We start from the raw sequence: 18035 nt of genomic DNA on the forward strand, positions 1-18035 counted from the left end.
TCACTGCAACAACCACTGGCCATGCTGACTAGGAGATTCTAGGTTGTAGTCCAAAAGTAACATTTCCATTCTCTGCCTACAAAGGAAAATACTAAGCAAGCAACATGACCCTTAAGTCCATCTGTTACTAGAAAGCCGGAGCCACAAGAAGGAAGGCACTCAGTGTTAGGAGTCCCGAGAGCAAATTGATACCGAGCACCCTCTTCAGCTGCTGCATTCAGAAAGGAAAACATGGATTGCACCTGTACAGCTGTGTCATCCATTAGTATTACCACTTCTGTTCTGGTCACATACCAATAGCATCTACCTAAGAATGAGTCGGCACTTATTCCCTTCCTCCAAATCAGGGGTAGGCAACCTGCAGCCCGTGGACCGGATGCAGCCCGGCGAGGCCTTGGGACCGGCCCCAGCCCAGTCCTGCCGCCAATTGCCGCCGGGGCCTTTGGGGGGCAATTGTCTATAGAAGCCTCAGAAACATGCATTTATATTAACATTTTTTTAAAAATCAGCAATTTTTTTCGCATGTCCTCCATTTTTTTAAAAAAGTGTCTTCCATTTGAAAATTTTGTCCTACATTTGTCCTTTTTTATTTATATATTTAATTTTTTTAAAAAAAATATTTAATTATTTATTTTTTGGCTTCGGCCCCCCCAGTTGTCTGAGAGACAGCAACCCGGCCCCTGGCTCAAAAAGGTTGCCTACCCCTGCTCCAAATAGTCAATTTGCATATGTGGAGCCATGTGTGGGATATGGTTTTTTTAGCCCTAAAATGGCACACGTATTTGTTAGCACACCTGAGTATTTGTTTGCAGAAGTGATTCATTTAGCAAGGCATTTGGAACTTGTCGTGGTTAGCTGAAGGTGAATGCACATTTGAGCAAGTAACCTTTACAGAGATATCGTTTAGATCAGGATATTTGTGGAGGCCTTACCTGGACATCACTGCAGAATGATCTACAAATGTGCCATATTAGCATACTAAGCACTGAAGGCTTCAGCACTGGTAATACTAAGCAAATACAGCCACTTATTGAGAGGGCTGCTGGGTTCATCATATAAGAGGAGAAAAATAAAAACCAGACTGGAGACTGGTATCTGCCTGAATGGAAGGCCAGTTGGGAATGTGCCAAAGGGCCACCTTCAGGCTCCGCAATGTCATTCTAAGGGAATCAGCTTTCTCTCTCCCTGTTGTCTTTTATATGACAGGCAAAGACTTTGGTATTTTAGTCAGCTCTTCAGCACTGACTTGCTGCAGAAGGTGATCTTAACTGGGTGAGTTTTAAACCTTTTATGCTTGTATTCGTTTTACGTTTGTTTCATTTAATTTTATTGTAAACCATCCCGGATGTCATTCAAGACAGATGAGATAGGAAAAGAATGAATGAGCAGAATCTAAATGCACAATATAATGTGTACCCACTTATATTCTACTTAATGTAATTGAATAGATTTAACACTGATTTCTGTTTACCAAAGAAATGCCGGTAGAAAGAAATGTGGGAGAGAAATGAAATTACTCATTTGATTGCTACTTATATATACAACTGTGAACTGTGGACATTCAGGTCATTCAAACATAGACAACCAGTACAGTTTGTTTGTCTTTTTCTAGGTATGCAATGAGCAAGGTTTTCAATACAAAAATTAGAAACAGTAGTTTTTAGTACATACGCAATTCATCAGCAGTTTAAAGCTGCAATTGTTGTTTGCTGAAAAGACCCAGATAAGGTCTATTCACAAAATGTGCAACAAAACCTGCTTGAAGGTCATGCTGCCCCAGGCTGATGAGTAACATTTCTTATCTGTCTGGATCCTCCCAAGAACGGTTGTGTTAAATATCAATCCCACATCTGAAATTGGGTTTGAGGAGGTCCCATGACTTTGGGTTTTATTAATTAGTAAGTTAGGACATAGCACGTATTTAACTCTACAGTAGTCCCTCGTATTATTCCACTGTGTTAGAGGATTTAAAGTTTGCCCCTTATTCTCTAAGTAAGTGGGCTAAAATGAACCGAAAGGCAAACCAGTAGCAACCCATTACATTCTTCTAGTGGAATATCAATAAAAATCAAAAGACAGGGCAAGTCTGCTGACAGGTAATCCTAACCATCACTTGAAACACATGCACTATACAACTGTAAGTTATTCTTATAAGAATTGTATTTACAGAACACATGAATGCATCTTCACTTTTTTAAAAAGATATCATTACACATTACACAAAATAGCTCAATGTGAAAAAATCTTGAAGAAAACTCTAGATGTAAGAAGGAATTCCAGCAATAGCCTCTACTTCTTCTTCTGTTTCAAAGGCTTAGCAAACAAAGCAGGATCAATCTGATCTCTAGACAGACCTCTCACAGAGAACAGTCGTGCTGCTCTTTCCTGTAAAGTGCCCCCACATTTCAGTCCCAAAGCCATCAGTTCAAGCTTCAGCTTGTCTAGTCCCAGAGTTTCCAGTTCAGCAACAGAATTGAAAGCCAGTAGATCTATCATTGATGTCTCCTAATAAAAAACACAGAAAAAACGAGTAAAATATGTATCTCAGTTACATAAGAAATGACAACATTTCATCAAAAATGAAACTGAACACCTTGAGTGATATTTTATGCATTATAATGCCTGTTTGTGTTTAAGTGATGTGAATATCCTTCAGAAGAGTCAAAAAATGTTTTGCTTTTTATCAAAGTCTTTTTAATTAGAACCAGCCATGGGTAGAAAACGCTCTCCAACATCTGCAGTCCCACCCACAGACCCAGAAAGCAGAATCACATTCTTTACTGAAACTTTCAGGGTCCAGGTAAAAATCCATTCTAGTTGTAAAATCACTTTTAACATCAGAGGTGGCAGCATTTCTGTGAAAACATTTGCTCTGTCTTCCTCAAACAATGCATTTGTGAACACGTATCATGAAACAGAATAATTCCAAATGACAGATTGTAGAAGAAAATGGCAACCTGGTTGGCTGCCAGTTGTAGTTCCACTTGGACATTTTAACTGGCCAAGAAATTCTTAGTTTAAAAAGTGACTTATCTAAAAAGACATTCTCTTCTTCACTTCCTTGACCTTTCCAAATATTGTAAAACATTTACAAAGGCCCTAGAGAAAGTAATTACATTTTCCTACCACACTTGCCTATTCAAAAAAGCAAAACACATTAGTTTTGAACCAATTAGGACATGATGGTTGCAAGACAACACCATTGCAGGTCAAATTAGTAGGGTAACTTTCTCTGGCTACAAAGATGACTTTCTTCTATCCCACCCACCACTAATGTTAGACTTGTATAAATTAAAAGACCTTAGAATGCTATCACTCTTGCTATCACAGCCAAAGTGTCATCACTCATGCACAAGAAGTAGTTATTAGCAGATCTGGATAAATCCGAAAGTTTTCAAAAATATGAAATATATATAGAAGAAATAGTAAATGCAGAGGATGAGTCCCCAGAGCCCAGTATAGACTGAATGTATTCAGTGGCCATGGGACATTTTCTGGACTATTTAGGAGGAAAAGAAGGAAAACAGCTCCCACGAAGGAAGAATAAAATGGATGGAATCCGTGCTGTAAGATTTTATTCCAGGTCCTACTGTTTTCAATACTTTATTCAGTCTTTTTTACAGTTTACTAATGCATCATGGGAAATAAAAAGGATAGATAACTAACAGTACAAAAAGTTATTGTGAAAGTTGTGCAGTATGGTTCAAAACACAAAATGAGCTCATCTACAGAATCAGAAGTAATTTCTTATACTTACAGTACACTGTAACTGGCTCACACTTGATACATTTGTTTCTTTTTCCTCCTTTAGGGTCTTGGCTGCTTCATTGTTTTCATCAACTGTACTTTCACTAGGAGGTTGGTCCTCTGCCAGATCTGTTTTAGCATCTCCCATGTGTGCCTGCAGTTTTTCAGCTGTGTCAGAAACTGAACTACAGCTTACAGAATCCTCTGAACTGCTGGGACATTGTTCTGTCCCATCACTCGTTTGGAGATGGTTGCCAGTTGATGCCGTACAACTTCCTGATGTGGTAGGAGACTGATCGTCTTCGCTGTCATCACTGCTTTGTGAACCATCCGACTCTTCCAGTCCTTCCACACCCAACCTGTGGCAATCAACAGAAATTTGTTTATGATCTCAATGACACACAAAATGCAAAAGCCAAGAACTTATTTGTTCCACAACTATAAAAGCAACACAAGTTTGTCCACAATGAAAACAGTGGAACATCAGTGTCAGCAATACTTTTCCATTCACAAGGTTCATACACGACATAGCAACTTTTAAGGTAATTGAGGAGCACTCAAAGTACTCACAACAGGAAAATCACTTGCACACCCAAGCACAAACTACAAAGACATTGTTCCCATCCAATTCCTAACCATCCCAAAGGGTGTCCTTCAAGAGTAATACTTGGGTTATCCTGTTGTAGCCATTACTGTGAGAGTCAACATGGTGTAGTGATTTGAGAGTTGGACTATGACTCTGGAGATCAGGGGTCAATGGCAATGTGTTAATGGCTTGGATCCAAGGAAGAACAAAAGAGCCAAGAAAACCCCATTCCATTAGCACAATACTACTTGAAATTCTTAAGGTCTCGACCACTGTACTGAAATTCTTTTTTATAAGGAAAGCAATTCCAAATGGTTTTTGAAAAATACTATCAACTGTGTCTTCCCATATCTTACCAAAAGCATCTTTTCTTTTCTGATGGTACTCCCTTTTCAGACTCATTTGACCGTTTTCGACTCTCAGTGCTTTCTGGCGATACCATTGTGCTAGACGAAGCTTGCATGCCTAAAATAAAGAAATAAATCAGTTCTTGCTATCTATTCTTAATATTTTACGTTCTATGCATTTTAAATGAAGCTTAGGAATTGCATCACAAAAGGTTCAGGGTAAAAAAAGTTTATGTTGAACTCCTAAAGTACTTCAAAATTCAGACTCAACAGGTTCTATTGCAAGCTATTATGTTAGCAAATCTCCATGATACTGAAGAAGCCAAGTCGATGGGAATAAGGGCCCAGGACACTATTTACATGGTTAAAGCTCCTGTGACATAGAAATTTAATTGTTGTAAAGCAGAGAGAACAAGAGAGCCAGTGATGCAAGGTGGAATGTTTTGTTACTTTTCACAGTTCTGCGGGAACTAGAAGCGAGATTTCCCAACACACAGCCCCACATTTTTAACTACTATACCACACTGACTCCCAAGAACTATGAAACTGGAACATCACTGCCTCAGAACGTTTACTTCAGGATTTTCACGAAGCAAACTGAAAAAATCCTTATATAAATTAACCTGCACTAATTAAGTCTATTTTCTGGAAGTCTTCTATTCAGAATTTCTCAGAAATCCCATATGACTACAAAAGCCTGAGATAAGGCTGAGAACAGAACAAACAAACAAACAAACAAAAAAGCATAACAACACATGAGTAGCTCACCATCATTTGAAACTGCTTTACTGAAAAACTATTTAGCTACAACAGAAAAAGAGCCCCAACAAATGAGAAATACTCAAAATATAAATGAGCAACATTTTCAACTCTACCTTTGAGGACAGAGTCCTCTAGCCTCTCTGCCATCTCATGACATTGCTGCTGGTAGTCGGGATTAGTGAAAAAGTGCTTTGGCTCAGTAAGTTTGCGCTTCAGCCTTTCTAAACGCCTTTGTTCCTTGTCTGCTTCACGTTCTGCTTGCTGCTTCACCCACTCAGCCATTCTGTAAGGGAGAAGAAATGGAATGATGCATTTCAGTGTGTAAACCCTTCTAGTCATTTGGGCCATTCACCTGCATATCCTACACAATGCATGAAAACTTGGCATTTTTCTTGTAATTGATGGGCAAGGGGGTAATATTGAGAGAACTATGGAGGGAAATAATAAACATTTGATTATTGTAGAGAAAGCTAGAAGAGGCCTGATGGTTTCACTCTAATCCTTCTTTGAAAACAGCTTTTCAAGTTACTTGAATGCTTTAAGCAGGTTATCAAAGAGTTCCAGTTTCCCAAAACTTAGCTACTTTTCTACAATATTCTATAAATGGACACAAGGCAGTACCAACAAAAGCTTCATGATCGATCACAGGGGACTACAAAGAACTACAGTCATCATGGAATAATTTTAACTAGTCTTTTGAAACTGAAACCTATTTCTAGTGTTTCTTGAATGTTATCCATTGGACAAATATTCTTCACCAGTCACATAGGGACTTCCAATTCACAAGATCTGCAATCCTCTTCAAAACCTAACAGTGAAATTGCAAATATATGGTCATTTCTTTATTTCTGAGATAATAATAAAAAGTCTTACGCTTTTTCATGGTTTACATCCCTAAGTCTCCTCCCACTAAGATCTCTGCAAGCTTCTCGGTTTGTCGTTTTCTCAATTTGAGCACCAAGTGCACGGAGCATAGACCCAAATCCTAGGAAAAAATAAAAACATGTGAGTGGCAGAAATACAAGAATGGAGGCACTTCAGACAATGACAATATTCCACAGACTGATGAATGGTTTTCTAACAGTGTAATAAATAGTATAATTAAATAAATGGTATAATAAATAAAACAAATACAAAATCTACAAAGCAGTCATACTTTTATTGAGCCATCACCAAAGCACAAAATACATCATGCATGCTTTTGAAGCTTTACTAGCTTTTACATCATGCAAAGATCTTACTGTAAGTTGACATTTAAGACAAAGAAGCAGCAATATACCCACCTCCCTTTCCGCCACACAGTCTTGGTTCCAGGCTGTAAACACCACCATCTTGTAATTCATCTTCTGAATTAACACGGCGACCATTGTACTTTATATAGAAGTGATCTTCCGGAAGACCCTAGAAACAGGGAAATACACACAGTTAAACACAGACATAATTTCTACACCTTTAAGTGCTTTGATATTTTAGTCTACAACAATTAAATAAATTGTTCAGAACAACATATAGGAAGCTCTTTATCATATAAGAAACATGGGTCAAGTGTCTGAGTCTTTCCTCCCTTGTAGGACACAGCACATTTCCTAGTGTATGCAGATTGATGCAGCACAGAGCACAGGAAATTCTGTACAGTTCTGTGATGTGACCCTTAATGTTTAGGATTAGAAGATTTTCTTGTATAACTGAATACAGATAATGGGGGAGGGGTGAATGGAAATACGTCTAAGAAAACAAATACTAACTATATAATTGTCCATGGCAGCAGCCTTTGTACCAGATATTATTCATGCAGTTCTGGAAAGGTAAATGAAACCAAACATTTTGAAGACTTTTAGTATGAGATTTTACTTTATCCAATTGTTTGTTCCAACTAGAGTTGACTTATTCAGAGAATGGGAATTTGGTTACTCTATATTAAATTCTATAATCCAATAGATCTTCAATGTCTTCTAATCTCGAATGACTGAAAACAACATTTCTCAATTCTTGTTGTTGTTGTTTACCCTTGAGTGAACCCTGACTCTTGGTGACCCTGTGGATGAGGTATCTCCAAGATCATCTGTCCTCCACTGATCTGCTTAGGTCCTATAAATTCAGGCCCATAATTTTCCTGATTGCGTCTATCCATCTGGTGTGGGGTCTTCCTCTCTTTTTGCTACCCACTTCCTTTCCTAGCATTATTGTTTTTTCTAGTGAGTCATGCCTTCTCATGGTGTGGCCAAGGTATGACAGCCTCAGTTTCATCACCTTGGGTTTCAGGGGGATTTCTGGTTTGATACGTTCAAAGACTCATTTGTTTGCCTTCTTGGCTCTCCACAGTATCCTCAGCACTCTTCTCCTGCACCACGTCTCAAATAAGTTGATTTTCTTTTTCTCTGCTTTCTTTACTGTCCAGCTTTCACATCCATACATGGTGATGGGGAATACACCGGCTTGGACAATCCTCACTTTAGTGCACAGCATTATGTCTTTACTCTTTAGAATCTTGTCTAGTTCCTTCATAGATGCCCTTCCAATTCCTAGTCTTTGTCCGATTTCCTGACTGCTCTCTCCATTCTGAACAATGTTTGATACAAGGTATGGGCACTCTTTAACTGATTTCGATTTCCTCATTCTCTAGGTTGGATTTAAATAGGTCACCTGTGATAATTATTTTTGCTTTCTTTATGTCGATCAGTGCCAATGCACTTTCTTCTTTTTTCTTAATACAGTAATTTTTTCTGGTTCTGTGATGTTTTCCACTAGAGTGACTAGACAGTGGTCCCCAAACTATGCCATTTAAGACATTGTGGACTTCAGCTGCGAGAAGCCTCAGCCATGTTGGCCACTAGTCTGGGATTCTGCCTTCTCATTATGCGGCCAGAGTACCATAGGCTAAACTTGATCATCTTTGCTTCCAAGGAAAGCCCTGGTCTGATCTCTTCAAGAACCCACTTGCTGGTCTTCCTGGCTGTCCATGGTATCCTTAGTACTCTTCTCCAGCACCACATTCCAAATGAGTTGGTTTTCTTTCTGTCTGCTTCCTTCACTGCCCAGCTCTCACATCCATACATGGCAACTGGGAATACAATTTTAACGGTACTGTTTTATTGTTATTGCTGATAATTACGGTTTATAGGTTATGGGGGGTGGGTGGGTTTCTGGGATAATGTATTTTAATGTTTTAACGTTGTTAGCCACCTCGATTTTAAGGGAGAGGCGGGGAAAGTTAAAATTTATTATTATCATTATTAACCAGACATTAAAAATATAAAAAATAATAATTAAAAGGCGACATTTCTGTGTGCCTTCATGCCTTTTCCTATATTTATGGCAACCTTAAGGCGACCCTATCGCGGGCTTTTCTTGGTGTTCTCCTCCTGCCTCGCCCCTATTGACCAAGGGTCACGCTGAGCCTGCCGCCTCCTTGCCATGCCCACGCCTTTTACACAACCTGCTTATAGAAGTACCCCTATGGGCAAGTATTCCTCAACGATTCCCTAGAGCAGTGCTTCTCAGCCTCTGGGACTCCAGGTGTTTTGGACTCCAATTCCCAGAAGTCCCAGTCAGCTATGCTCACTGTCCAGGAATTCTGGGAGTTGAAGTCTCACAAAGGGCCAAAGGTTGAGAACCATTGCTAGACTCTCTACTTCTCTCGTACACCAGCCCCTTTACCTGCGCCTGACAACGAGCCCGGAGCAGAGCCCCGACCGACCGCTCTCCCGTCGGCAACGTCACCCGTCGCAGCGCGGAGTCCAACGGATCCCTGACGAGCGCCGCCATTTTCAGCCTCTTCCTCTCAGCCTCGACTTCCGGTATCTAGGTCACGCGGGGCAGTGACGCAAGACGCGGAAGTAGGCGTTCGAAATTCCGTTGTCAGGAGAATTGCCTCGGCTCGCGTAACCTCTCTCGGGTCACGTGACAGGAGAGAGCGCGCGCGGGACTGGGAGGGAGGGAGTACGCATGCGCGCCGAGGAAGTGACCGTTGGAGCGGTCTGGAGGAGGCCGATAAAAAGGGTGAAGTCAGGCTAAGGGGAATAAGGAGAGTGCTATGAATTTGTGCGTGCGGCGTTTATAACCGCGCAGATTCATGGCGGCTGTTCCCCAACTCCCTGCCCCTTTTGGGCGAGAGAGTATGATCCGCCTGCCTCCCTCCCTCCTTTCCTGTTGGCAGCGTCACACAAAAACACACACACAGACAACCCTCGAAGCTTCCGCTGTTCTATATCGGGCGGACATTTTCTTTGCCTTTCCCCTCATGAAGAGAAGAAAGAGGGGGAAGGAGGGAAAAGCCCCCCCCCGCGTACAGTTAAAAAGAGAACGGCGCCTCTTTCTCGCCTGAGAGGGAAATGTAACATCCTCCCTCACAACATACTTGTAACTCGGCCCTCCCCTTTATGCCCCTCAGGCGTGGAAAAATGAAGCGGGTTGCTCTGTTTGTCAACACGCAGAAGCGCCTTCTTTTTCCCCTCGTAAACCCCGCTCTTCTTCGCCCACACGCTTCTTCTTCGCAACCGCCATGTTTTTTTTCCCTCACAACAAACGCCAGCAGCTTGGCAGCCATGAGAGCCTCCGGGTGACAGGGAGGGGAGGCGAGCTGAGCCTCTTTTCTTGACTGTGGCAGATATAAAACGAAGTTCGTTCTGTGTGTGTCACAACAGCAACAGCAAGGGCAGCCGCCAGCTGCATCCACACTGGAGAAACAACCCGGTTTGGCACCGCTTTAACTTCTGACTCAGGGCTATGGAATTCTGGGAGTTGGAGTTTGTTGTGGGTCCAGAGCGGAGCGGAGCTCCGCTCTGGACCCCACAACAAACTCCAACTCCCAGAATTCCATAGCAAAGGGCCAGACAAAGAGTTAAAGCGGTGCCAAACCGGGTTATTTCTCCAGTGTGGATGCAGCTGCCCTTACATGTGCCAGCAAAATCACAGATACACACACACATTCTGGCACCACACAGAACAGTTGGCACCAGGTTGAAAGAGCAGCATGTGGAGGAGGATGTGGGGATGTGAAATAACAACCCCACACAGCCCTCCATAATGAAGGCTTACACATGCCAAGGTGTGGCCGAACACCTCACCCTTGCAGTCGAAAGCCAACCTTCAAAACAATCTGGCTGAAGATGTTGACTCACTCATTACGCATGAACCTGTGCTGAAATTTTGGTTATCCTACCAAGCTGGAGAAGAGTGCGCTGAGGATACAAACCAAAAATGGGTCTGTGAAGGAGATTGAAGGTTTATCTCATGAATGTCCTGGAAAAATTGTATAAATACATGTAGCAGTTTCACACGTCACACAAAATCCACCATTAAAGCAGTCACAAAGAAGCATTGACATGCATCTTTTTACTTTCAGAATTTCAGCGACGATGCATTTCCAATTTCGCTTTATCTGCACAACTGCACATGATAATCATTTGCGCAGGTGACTTGTAGCCACCTTCAAGTGTACTGGATCGGGGCTGTGGCAACCGCACGCCGCGACCCTGATCTGGCCTTTCCAGGATGCAAAAAGGAACTGCAAAAAGCAGCTTGACAATATTAGCGTCCTGGAAAGGGCCTGATAGCTGCGGTGCCACAGTGTGGAGTGGCACATGGAATCATAGCACCCTGGGGGCGGAGTTCAGGCATGCGTCATCTGGACGCAACACCCCGACTCCACTCCCAGGCCAGCCTTAATGGCTGGTCTGCACTGCACAGGGCCTTGCTCACCATTTAAATGAGCTTTAATCTCTCTTTAATGCCAAAATCAGCCCCAGTGTGATAAACTCCCTAGAACAGATCAAGTCTGAACTGTCCCTGGAAGCCAAGATGATGAAACTAAGACTGTTGTAGTTTGACCACATCATGAAACATCATATATGCGCACCAGTGTGGCTTTATGATTGATACAAAGGCCAGCCAATCAGTGCTGTTCAAAGTCCTTTCATCTGAAAACCGGAAGAACAGGTTTCCCCTAAGCCTGATATGGAGATGATTGTATTATTGCCTCAAATCTGGTGAGTGCATTTTTACAGCAGGTTCACAGCTGAAATTATGCACAGCTGTACACACCTTTTGTTATGACAGTTTCTACCAGAAGATGTCCATTTCTTACAATGGGTTGCTGGTGTTTTAGTAAATTTAAAAGGCATCTTCTTTGAGATGCCTTCTGCCATAATTTTTCATTACCAACAGTTAAAAATGTTTTCTGTGGCAGAATGAGTCCTTCAAGTCACCCTATCACCAGCACCCCTGCTCAGGTCTTCCAGACAAAAGGTCATAGCTTACTTGATTGAATCTATCCATCTGAAAAGTGGTCTTCCTCTTTTCCTAATGCCTTCTACCTTAGAATCAAAGAGCTGGAAGAGACCACAAGGGCCACCCAGTCCCACATCCTGTGATACAGGAATACACAATCAAAGCACTACCAATAGATAGCCACCTAGCCTCTGTTTCAAAACCTCCAGAGAAGGAGAGTTCACCACTCTGAGGCAGTGGCCCGAAGTAGATGGGCCAAATAAAGCACCTTCCAGGCACTTTGGGGGTGTGGTGTTCAAACGATGCACACCCTTAAACCACCTGGAAGTTGCTCCAAGGCCGCCTAAGGTGGCCTAAAGCCAGCCAAAAAGAAGTGGCAAAAAGCCACTTTGCCAGTGGCCCTTTTGGGACTGCAGCAGTGGCTGGCTTACAGACCATGGCATCTGATCACCGTGGTCCCAGAGCAATCAGCACCGGAGCAGCCTCTGGCCACTCCTTCTGCCCCAACTGCTTCACCTCAGTGTGTTCCATTGTCGAATAGCTCTGTCAGGTAGTTCTTCCTAAAGTTTAGGTGGAATCTCTTTTCCTGTAGCTTGAATCCATTGTTCCGTATCCTAGTCTCTGAAGCATCAGAGATCAAGCTTGCTCCATCCTCAATATGATACCCCTTCAAATATATATATACACCGTTCTCTAAGCTGCTGCTCATAGGGCATGGTTTCCAGACTCCAGCTTGTCAACAGCCTTATTGAACTGTGATGCCCAGAACTGGACACAATATTCCAAGTGAGGTCTGACCAAATCAGAACAGAGTGGTACTATTACTTCGATCTAGACATGGGACTCCTATTGATGCAGCCTAGAATTCCAGAGGCTTGCTAGAGAGGTTAAAAATAATAAAAAGGACTTTTTTGTTATGTTCAAAAAAGGAAGAAAAAGCAAATGGTAGGGCCGCTGTGTGGAGAAGATGATGAAATGCTAAAAGGGGACAAAGAAATAGCAAAACTACTCCTCACCACCTTCTTTGCCTCAGTCTTCTTTGAAAAGGAGAACAGTGCTAATCTTGGGGGAAATGAAGTAGATGATGCTGTAGGTAAAGAGGTAGTAAGAATTCTTGGCTATTTAAACAAATTCAAGTCTCCAGGGCCAGATGAACTACATCCAAGGGTATTAAAAGAACTGACAGAACTAATCTCAGAACCACTGGAAATAACATTTGAGAATTCCTGGAGAACAGAGGAGGTCCTAGTAGGCTGTAGGAGGACAAATGTTGTCCCCATCTTCAAAAATGAAAGATTCTATAGCAGACCATTAAATAGGCAGTCTGTAAATACTTAGAAAGGAATGATCACGTCAGCAAGTATACTTACACTTCCCTTCTCAGAGAGAAGAGTCCAGCTTTTCAAAAATTCAAAGTGTACTTTAATCAGGTCTCTAATAAATTTCGCTATAAACCCAAGAGCCTGTGCACTGACAATGGCAACAAATTTGTCAACGCTGAATTTGATGAATTTTAAAAAGAACATGGCATCGAGGATTAGACCACACAGCCTTATACTCAACAACAGAATGGTGTAGCAGAGAGAATGAAAAGAACTCTCAAGAAGATGGCACTCACCATGCTTTTGGAGGCTATTGTGCCTAAACACTACTGGTCTGAAGTCACTGTGTAACCAACTATCAACTAAATTCAAAGATGTAAACCCATTTTAATTATGACATAGAATTAAGCCTACACTGAACTGTCAGAAGGTTTTTGGAAGCAAAGTATTTTCCTACATTCCCTGATAGAAAAAAGACAAACTTGATTGCAGAAGAGAAGAGGGAATTTTTGTTGGTTATGCTAGAAATGCTTACAGAATTCTAAATCCAGATGGAAATACAATAAAATTAACAAGTGCTGTTTATGTCGATGAAAGACCACAGCCCAAATCTAATTCAAACCAAGATGTCTATCCAATTTATTTGCAGTGAAAGAAAATTCCCACCAGCAACCAGAGCAAGCAGAGTTCTTTCATCCTCCAGAGATCTTACATCCAGAAGGGGCTACACCCCTTGGACCAGCCAAACGATGAGGAACCAAACGGTATGCAAGAAGCGGAGCCAGGTATCTGTTCAGGTGAGAAGATCAGAACACTCCAATAATGATATGCCACTGGACAGCTTCTCTTATCAAGCCACAGGGAAAGGGATTCCAAAACCTTCTGATTGGAAAAAGATCAAAGGACTGCCAAAGACAGATTCTGAGAAGTGGGTGCAAGCTGCTAGTGAGGAGATGCAAAGACATGGACTTTGTTAGAATTACCAGAAGGAAAAGGGCAATTGGCTGTAGATGGTTTTTTACCACAAAACAAGATGCAGAAGGGGAGATTCTGAGATACAAAGCAAGACTTGTGGCTAAAGGATACAATCAGCAATATGGTGATGACTACAATGAGACCTTGGCTGAAGTAGTCACACACACAACCATCAGAACTCTCCTAGCTGTTGCAGACTACAAGAAAATGAATGTTCAACATCTGGATGTCCACACAGCTTTTCTTTATGAACATCTGTCTGAGTTCCTGGAAAAGAACATCTTGTATGCAAACTGCAAAAGAGCATTTATGGTTTGGAACAGGCTGCCAGAGCATGGAGTGCTCTATCTTTTTTCTGTCTGCCAGATCTGGATTTTCTGGACTGTCTTGGCCTAAAAGATGCAAATGCTATGCCAACTCCAATGGAAGCAGGATTCTTAAAGGACACTAAGGAATCTGAACCTTTGAGAAATGGAGACAAGTATAGGACCATAGTTGGAAAATTCCTATACGTAGCAAACTTCCCCAGACCTGATACTGCAATTGTTGGAATCTTATGCAGAATGGTTAACTCACCTACTGAGATTTCACTGCAGTGAAAAAAGTTGCCAGATACCTAAAAGGAACTGCAAATCACAAACTGATGCTGCCAGCCTGTGACCAACCACAACTGATCGTCTGCATGGATGCAGGCTAGGCTGCAGACCTGGCAGACAGAACATCAACCCGCAGAAACCTGATCTTCTGTGGTGGGGGAGCTGTAAACTGGACAATTAAAAAGCAATCCACAATTGCAAATTCTTGCACTGGTGCTGAGTGTGTTTCAGCAAAGGCAGCATGTGATGAAACCAAATGGTTGCACAACTTACTTCTGGACTTTGGGATAACAGAGCCCAAACCAACAATATTGATGCAAGATCATCAAAGCTGCATCAAGATTTCTGAAAATGAAAAGCCACTCAAGAAGAATATTGACATTGCCTTTCACAAGGTACAGGAGATGTGTCAAAATGCACTAAAAATACTGCAACACTGAAGTGATGATTGCAGATATACTTACCAAGCTTCTACCAAGAGATCGTTTCCAGAGACTATGCGATGGGATGAAGATTCTTGCCATCGGTCCAAGAGAATGAGAAGGGGATTGGATTGCCAGATTTTTTGCATTCTCTTTTCCCCTCCTTTAGATGGGGATGTCCTGCATGTATACCCTCTCTCTCTTTCCTGTCATTCAAATTAACTATGTGACTTAGGTAACTCCCCATTTTGGGACATGCTTTCAAAGATTTTCTCCTGCCCTATTGTGTCCTCCATCTTTCTTCTCCTTCAGTTTTTTTTGGAAAGATGGTGAGATAAAGATTTCTTCTTTGCCTGAACTATTCACTAGCTAGATTAATATATAGCTTCTATGTATATATAGATTATAGCCATTAGTAAACTTTCTTTGAACTGCAAGCTACTTGTGATGTTTTTAGGTCAGTCTCAGTTCTTAGGGAAGCATACCGGTAGTTAGACAAGGACACATTTCTGCTACTCTGCTAATTTAAAACTAGACCCTAACAGGCTTGGTTTTGACATTTTTGATATTTCAATATTTTTTGTTTCCTTAACAAAGGCTAAAGTCGTAGGAAACTTAAATTGCCCTACAATTACAGGAGTGTTCTTGCAACTGATGGTTGGATCTTGGACCCCACCTTCTGCTCAACCTGGTGGGGGAACATGTGAGGTAGGGGTGTGAAACTTCTCAGATTCACGGGCTATATATCTCTAGTTTTGCTCACACATAAACACCAGTTGAGGAGGGAGCAAAAACAGGTTTCCATCTGCAGTTCTAGACATGCTTCATTATGTCATGTGTGGACATCATGCAGCTCAGGAATCAAAAGCAGTCTGTGAAACAATATGATAGATGAAGTATGTAGCACCTTACAGATACTGTACATACATAAATCATGAAACGAATTGCATTTTTGTGCAGGGGAGAGGCAAGCTATGCCTGGCATTAGGGTACCAGATGCTCACTGACCAAGTCCTTCCATAACATTTTAAGCTGTGAGGAAGGGTGTGTTTCATAGGTTGAGGTTGCAACTGTTTGCCCAGTGATCTAGGAGGAAAACCTACTGAATGTCATGATGCATCTCAGTAAAAATGCATAGGACTGCTGTATACAGGAGGATAGAATTGCAACCTGATTCTCTTCCAGAATCAGAAAGCCAAGGGTGGGGAACATGTTGCTCTCCTTAGAGAGTAGCCCTATCCATCCTAGCCACAATAGGGATAGTAAATGATGTGGAATATGATGATGTAGCAGCTGAAGTGTTGGACTCAGATTAGGGAGACCCAAGTTCAAGTCCTGATGAGATGAAAATTCAGTGAATCATCTTGGGTCAATCCTGGTCTCTCAACCTGACCTACCTCACAGGGGTGTTAAAGTGGGGGAAAGGAAAGCCATATAGACTGCTTTCACCTCACTGAAGGAAAGGTGGGATATATATTGAACTAATAAAGATATAAGTGAAATATCAAGCTCTAAGCAATAGCAAACCTCCTCTGGAGAAATCTTGCTAAGAAAACCAATGATATGTTGCTTTAGGGTCACCGTACATGTCACCGTACATCAGATTACTTGAGGGAACATAAAAACAACACCCTCCTCTCTATACATACACACACACACACACGAAAAAAGCATATAAAATATATATAAAATCTTGATATTGGTAAATATGTAATGTCCTAAATGTTTCTTGAATGGCCTACATTTTACAGTGCCTTGTCCTCCTTTATGGTTATGACCTGTGGGCACCCTGTCTCCTCCATTCTCTCACCTCCTGTTTCCCCTCAGTGTCAGGAGACACTTGGCTGGAGTGGGGATGCTGGTTGACGGAGGGAGGAAATAGTGAGCAAGCAAGGGAGGCTAAATTGGGGTGGGAGAGGGCAGCTCTCCATGGCGCTTGGCCACAACTTGTCTGCACCTGCACTTCTCTTGCTTGTTATGATGGCTTTCCACCATTGCTGGAAGTGGCAGCATAGTCTTCTACAGAAATTTCTGTGGGGTTGGCTGCCCCTCAGGAAATGAGGAACTGATACTTTTGCTGCTGCTTTGAGTAGTTGCTGATAGTGGTTGCTCACCTTACTGCTAAGCCTCATAGATTGGGGGGGTGGGGGATAGATATATGGTACTCTGTACTTATTTGCCAGGGTGACTAATATCAGAAATGTTATAAAGTCTTCAAGGGACCCGTTTCAGCCTCTAACTTCAACTGTTTTTGAAGAAGTTAGGAGCAGAAACTTTTTGCTTTAATATCTCAATGACATTAGTCAGGGTTAGAAATTCAGTCTTTGTGATTATTCATAGCCTTGTATGATCTAGAACACATTTGCTCAAAAGGCCATGGAGCTTTAAAAATAATCTATCTTTTGCTTTCTGTTTCTCCACCATTGCTGTATCAGTATCACTAATACTGTATCAGGTAATACCATAAAAAATACTCACTCATGTCTATCTTAGAAGCTAAGCAGTGTTGACCCTGGTTATACTTAGATAGGACACTACCAATTAATTCTAAGTGCTGTAGCCTTTATTTCTGAGGAGGGAATTGTCAAAATCATGTCTGAGATTCCTTGCCTAAGAAAATCCTATGAAATTCATGGGGTTGCCATAAGTTGGCAAGCAACGTGAAGGCAAATACATATATGTACACAAAGGGTTATCTTTAAATCCTGCAGAAAAGGCTGCAGAAATGAACTGGAATTGTTCAAGTTTCCAAGTCTCTTTGAATGGAAGAAAAAGATTCTGGGCACCACAATTCAAGGCTACTGACAAGCTGGAATGTGTCCAGAGGAGGACAATCAAAATGGTTAAAGGTATGAAAACCATGGCCTATGAGGGGTGGCTTGGCTTGGGGAGCTGTGTGTTTAGCCTGAAGAAGAGAAGGTTAAGAGATGACATGATAGCCAAGTTTAAATATTTGAAGGGATGTCATATTGAGGATGGAGCAAGCTTGTTTTCTGCTGCTCCAGAAACTATGTCATGGAGCAATGGATGCAAACTACAGGAAAAGAAAT

General features: G+C 41.8%; 1 protein-coding gene across 1 annotated transcript; it reads right to left on the reverse strand.

The window, feature by feature from the left end:
* Nucleotides 1-2142: 2142 nt before the first annotated feature.
* On the reverse strand, nt 2143-9320 carry SDE2 (spliceosome associated SDE2). Its single transcript, XM_089529428.1, has 7 exons — nt 9100-9320; nt 6726-6843; nt 6316-6427; nt 5556-5725; nt 4690-4798; nt 3758-4106; nt 2143-2505 (listed from the first exon to the last, which is right to left on the reverse strand). Exons 1-7 carry the CDS (start codon nt 9205-9207, stop codon nt 2290-2292), a joined length of 1182 nt encoding a protein of 393 aa, XP_089385554.1. The 5' UTR covers nt 9208-9320; the 3' UTR covers nt 2143-2289.
* Nucleotides 9321-18035: the final 8715 nt, after the last annotated feature.

Source organism: Sceloporus occidentalis, unplaced genomic scaffold, assembly GCF_023333645.1.
Source record: "Sceloporus occidentalis isolate IW3139 unplaced genomic scaffold, rSceOcc1.0.p SCAF_6, whole genome shotgun sequence".
In the NCBI taxonomy this organism is placed as follows: Eukaryota; Metazoa; Chordata; class Lepidosauria; order Squamata; family Phrynosomatidae; genus Sceloporus; species Sceloporus occidentalis.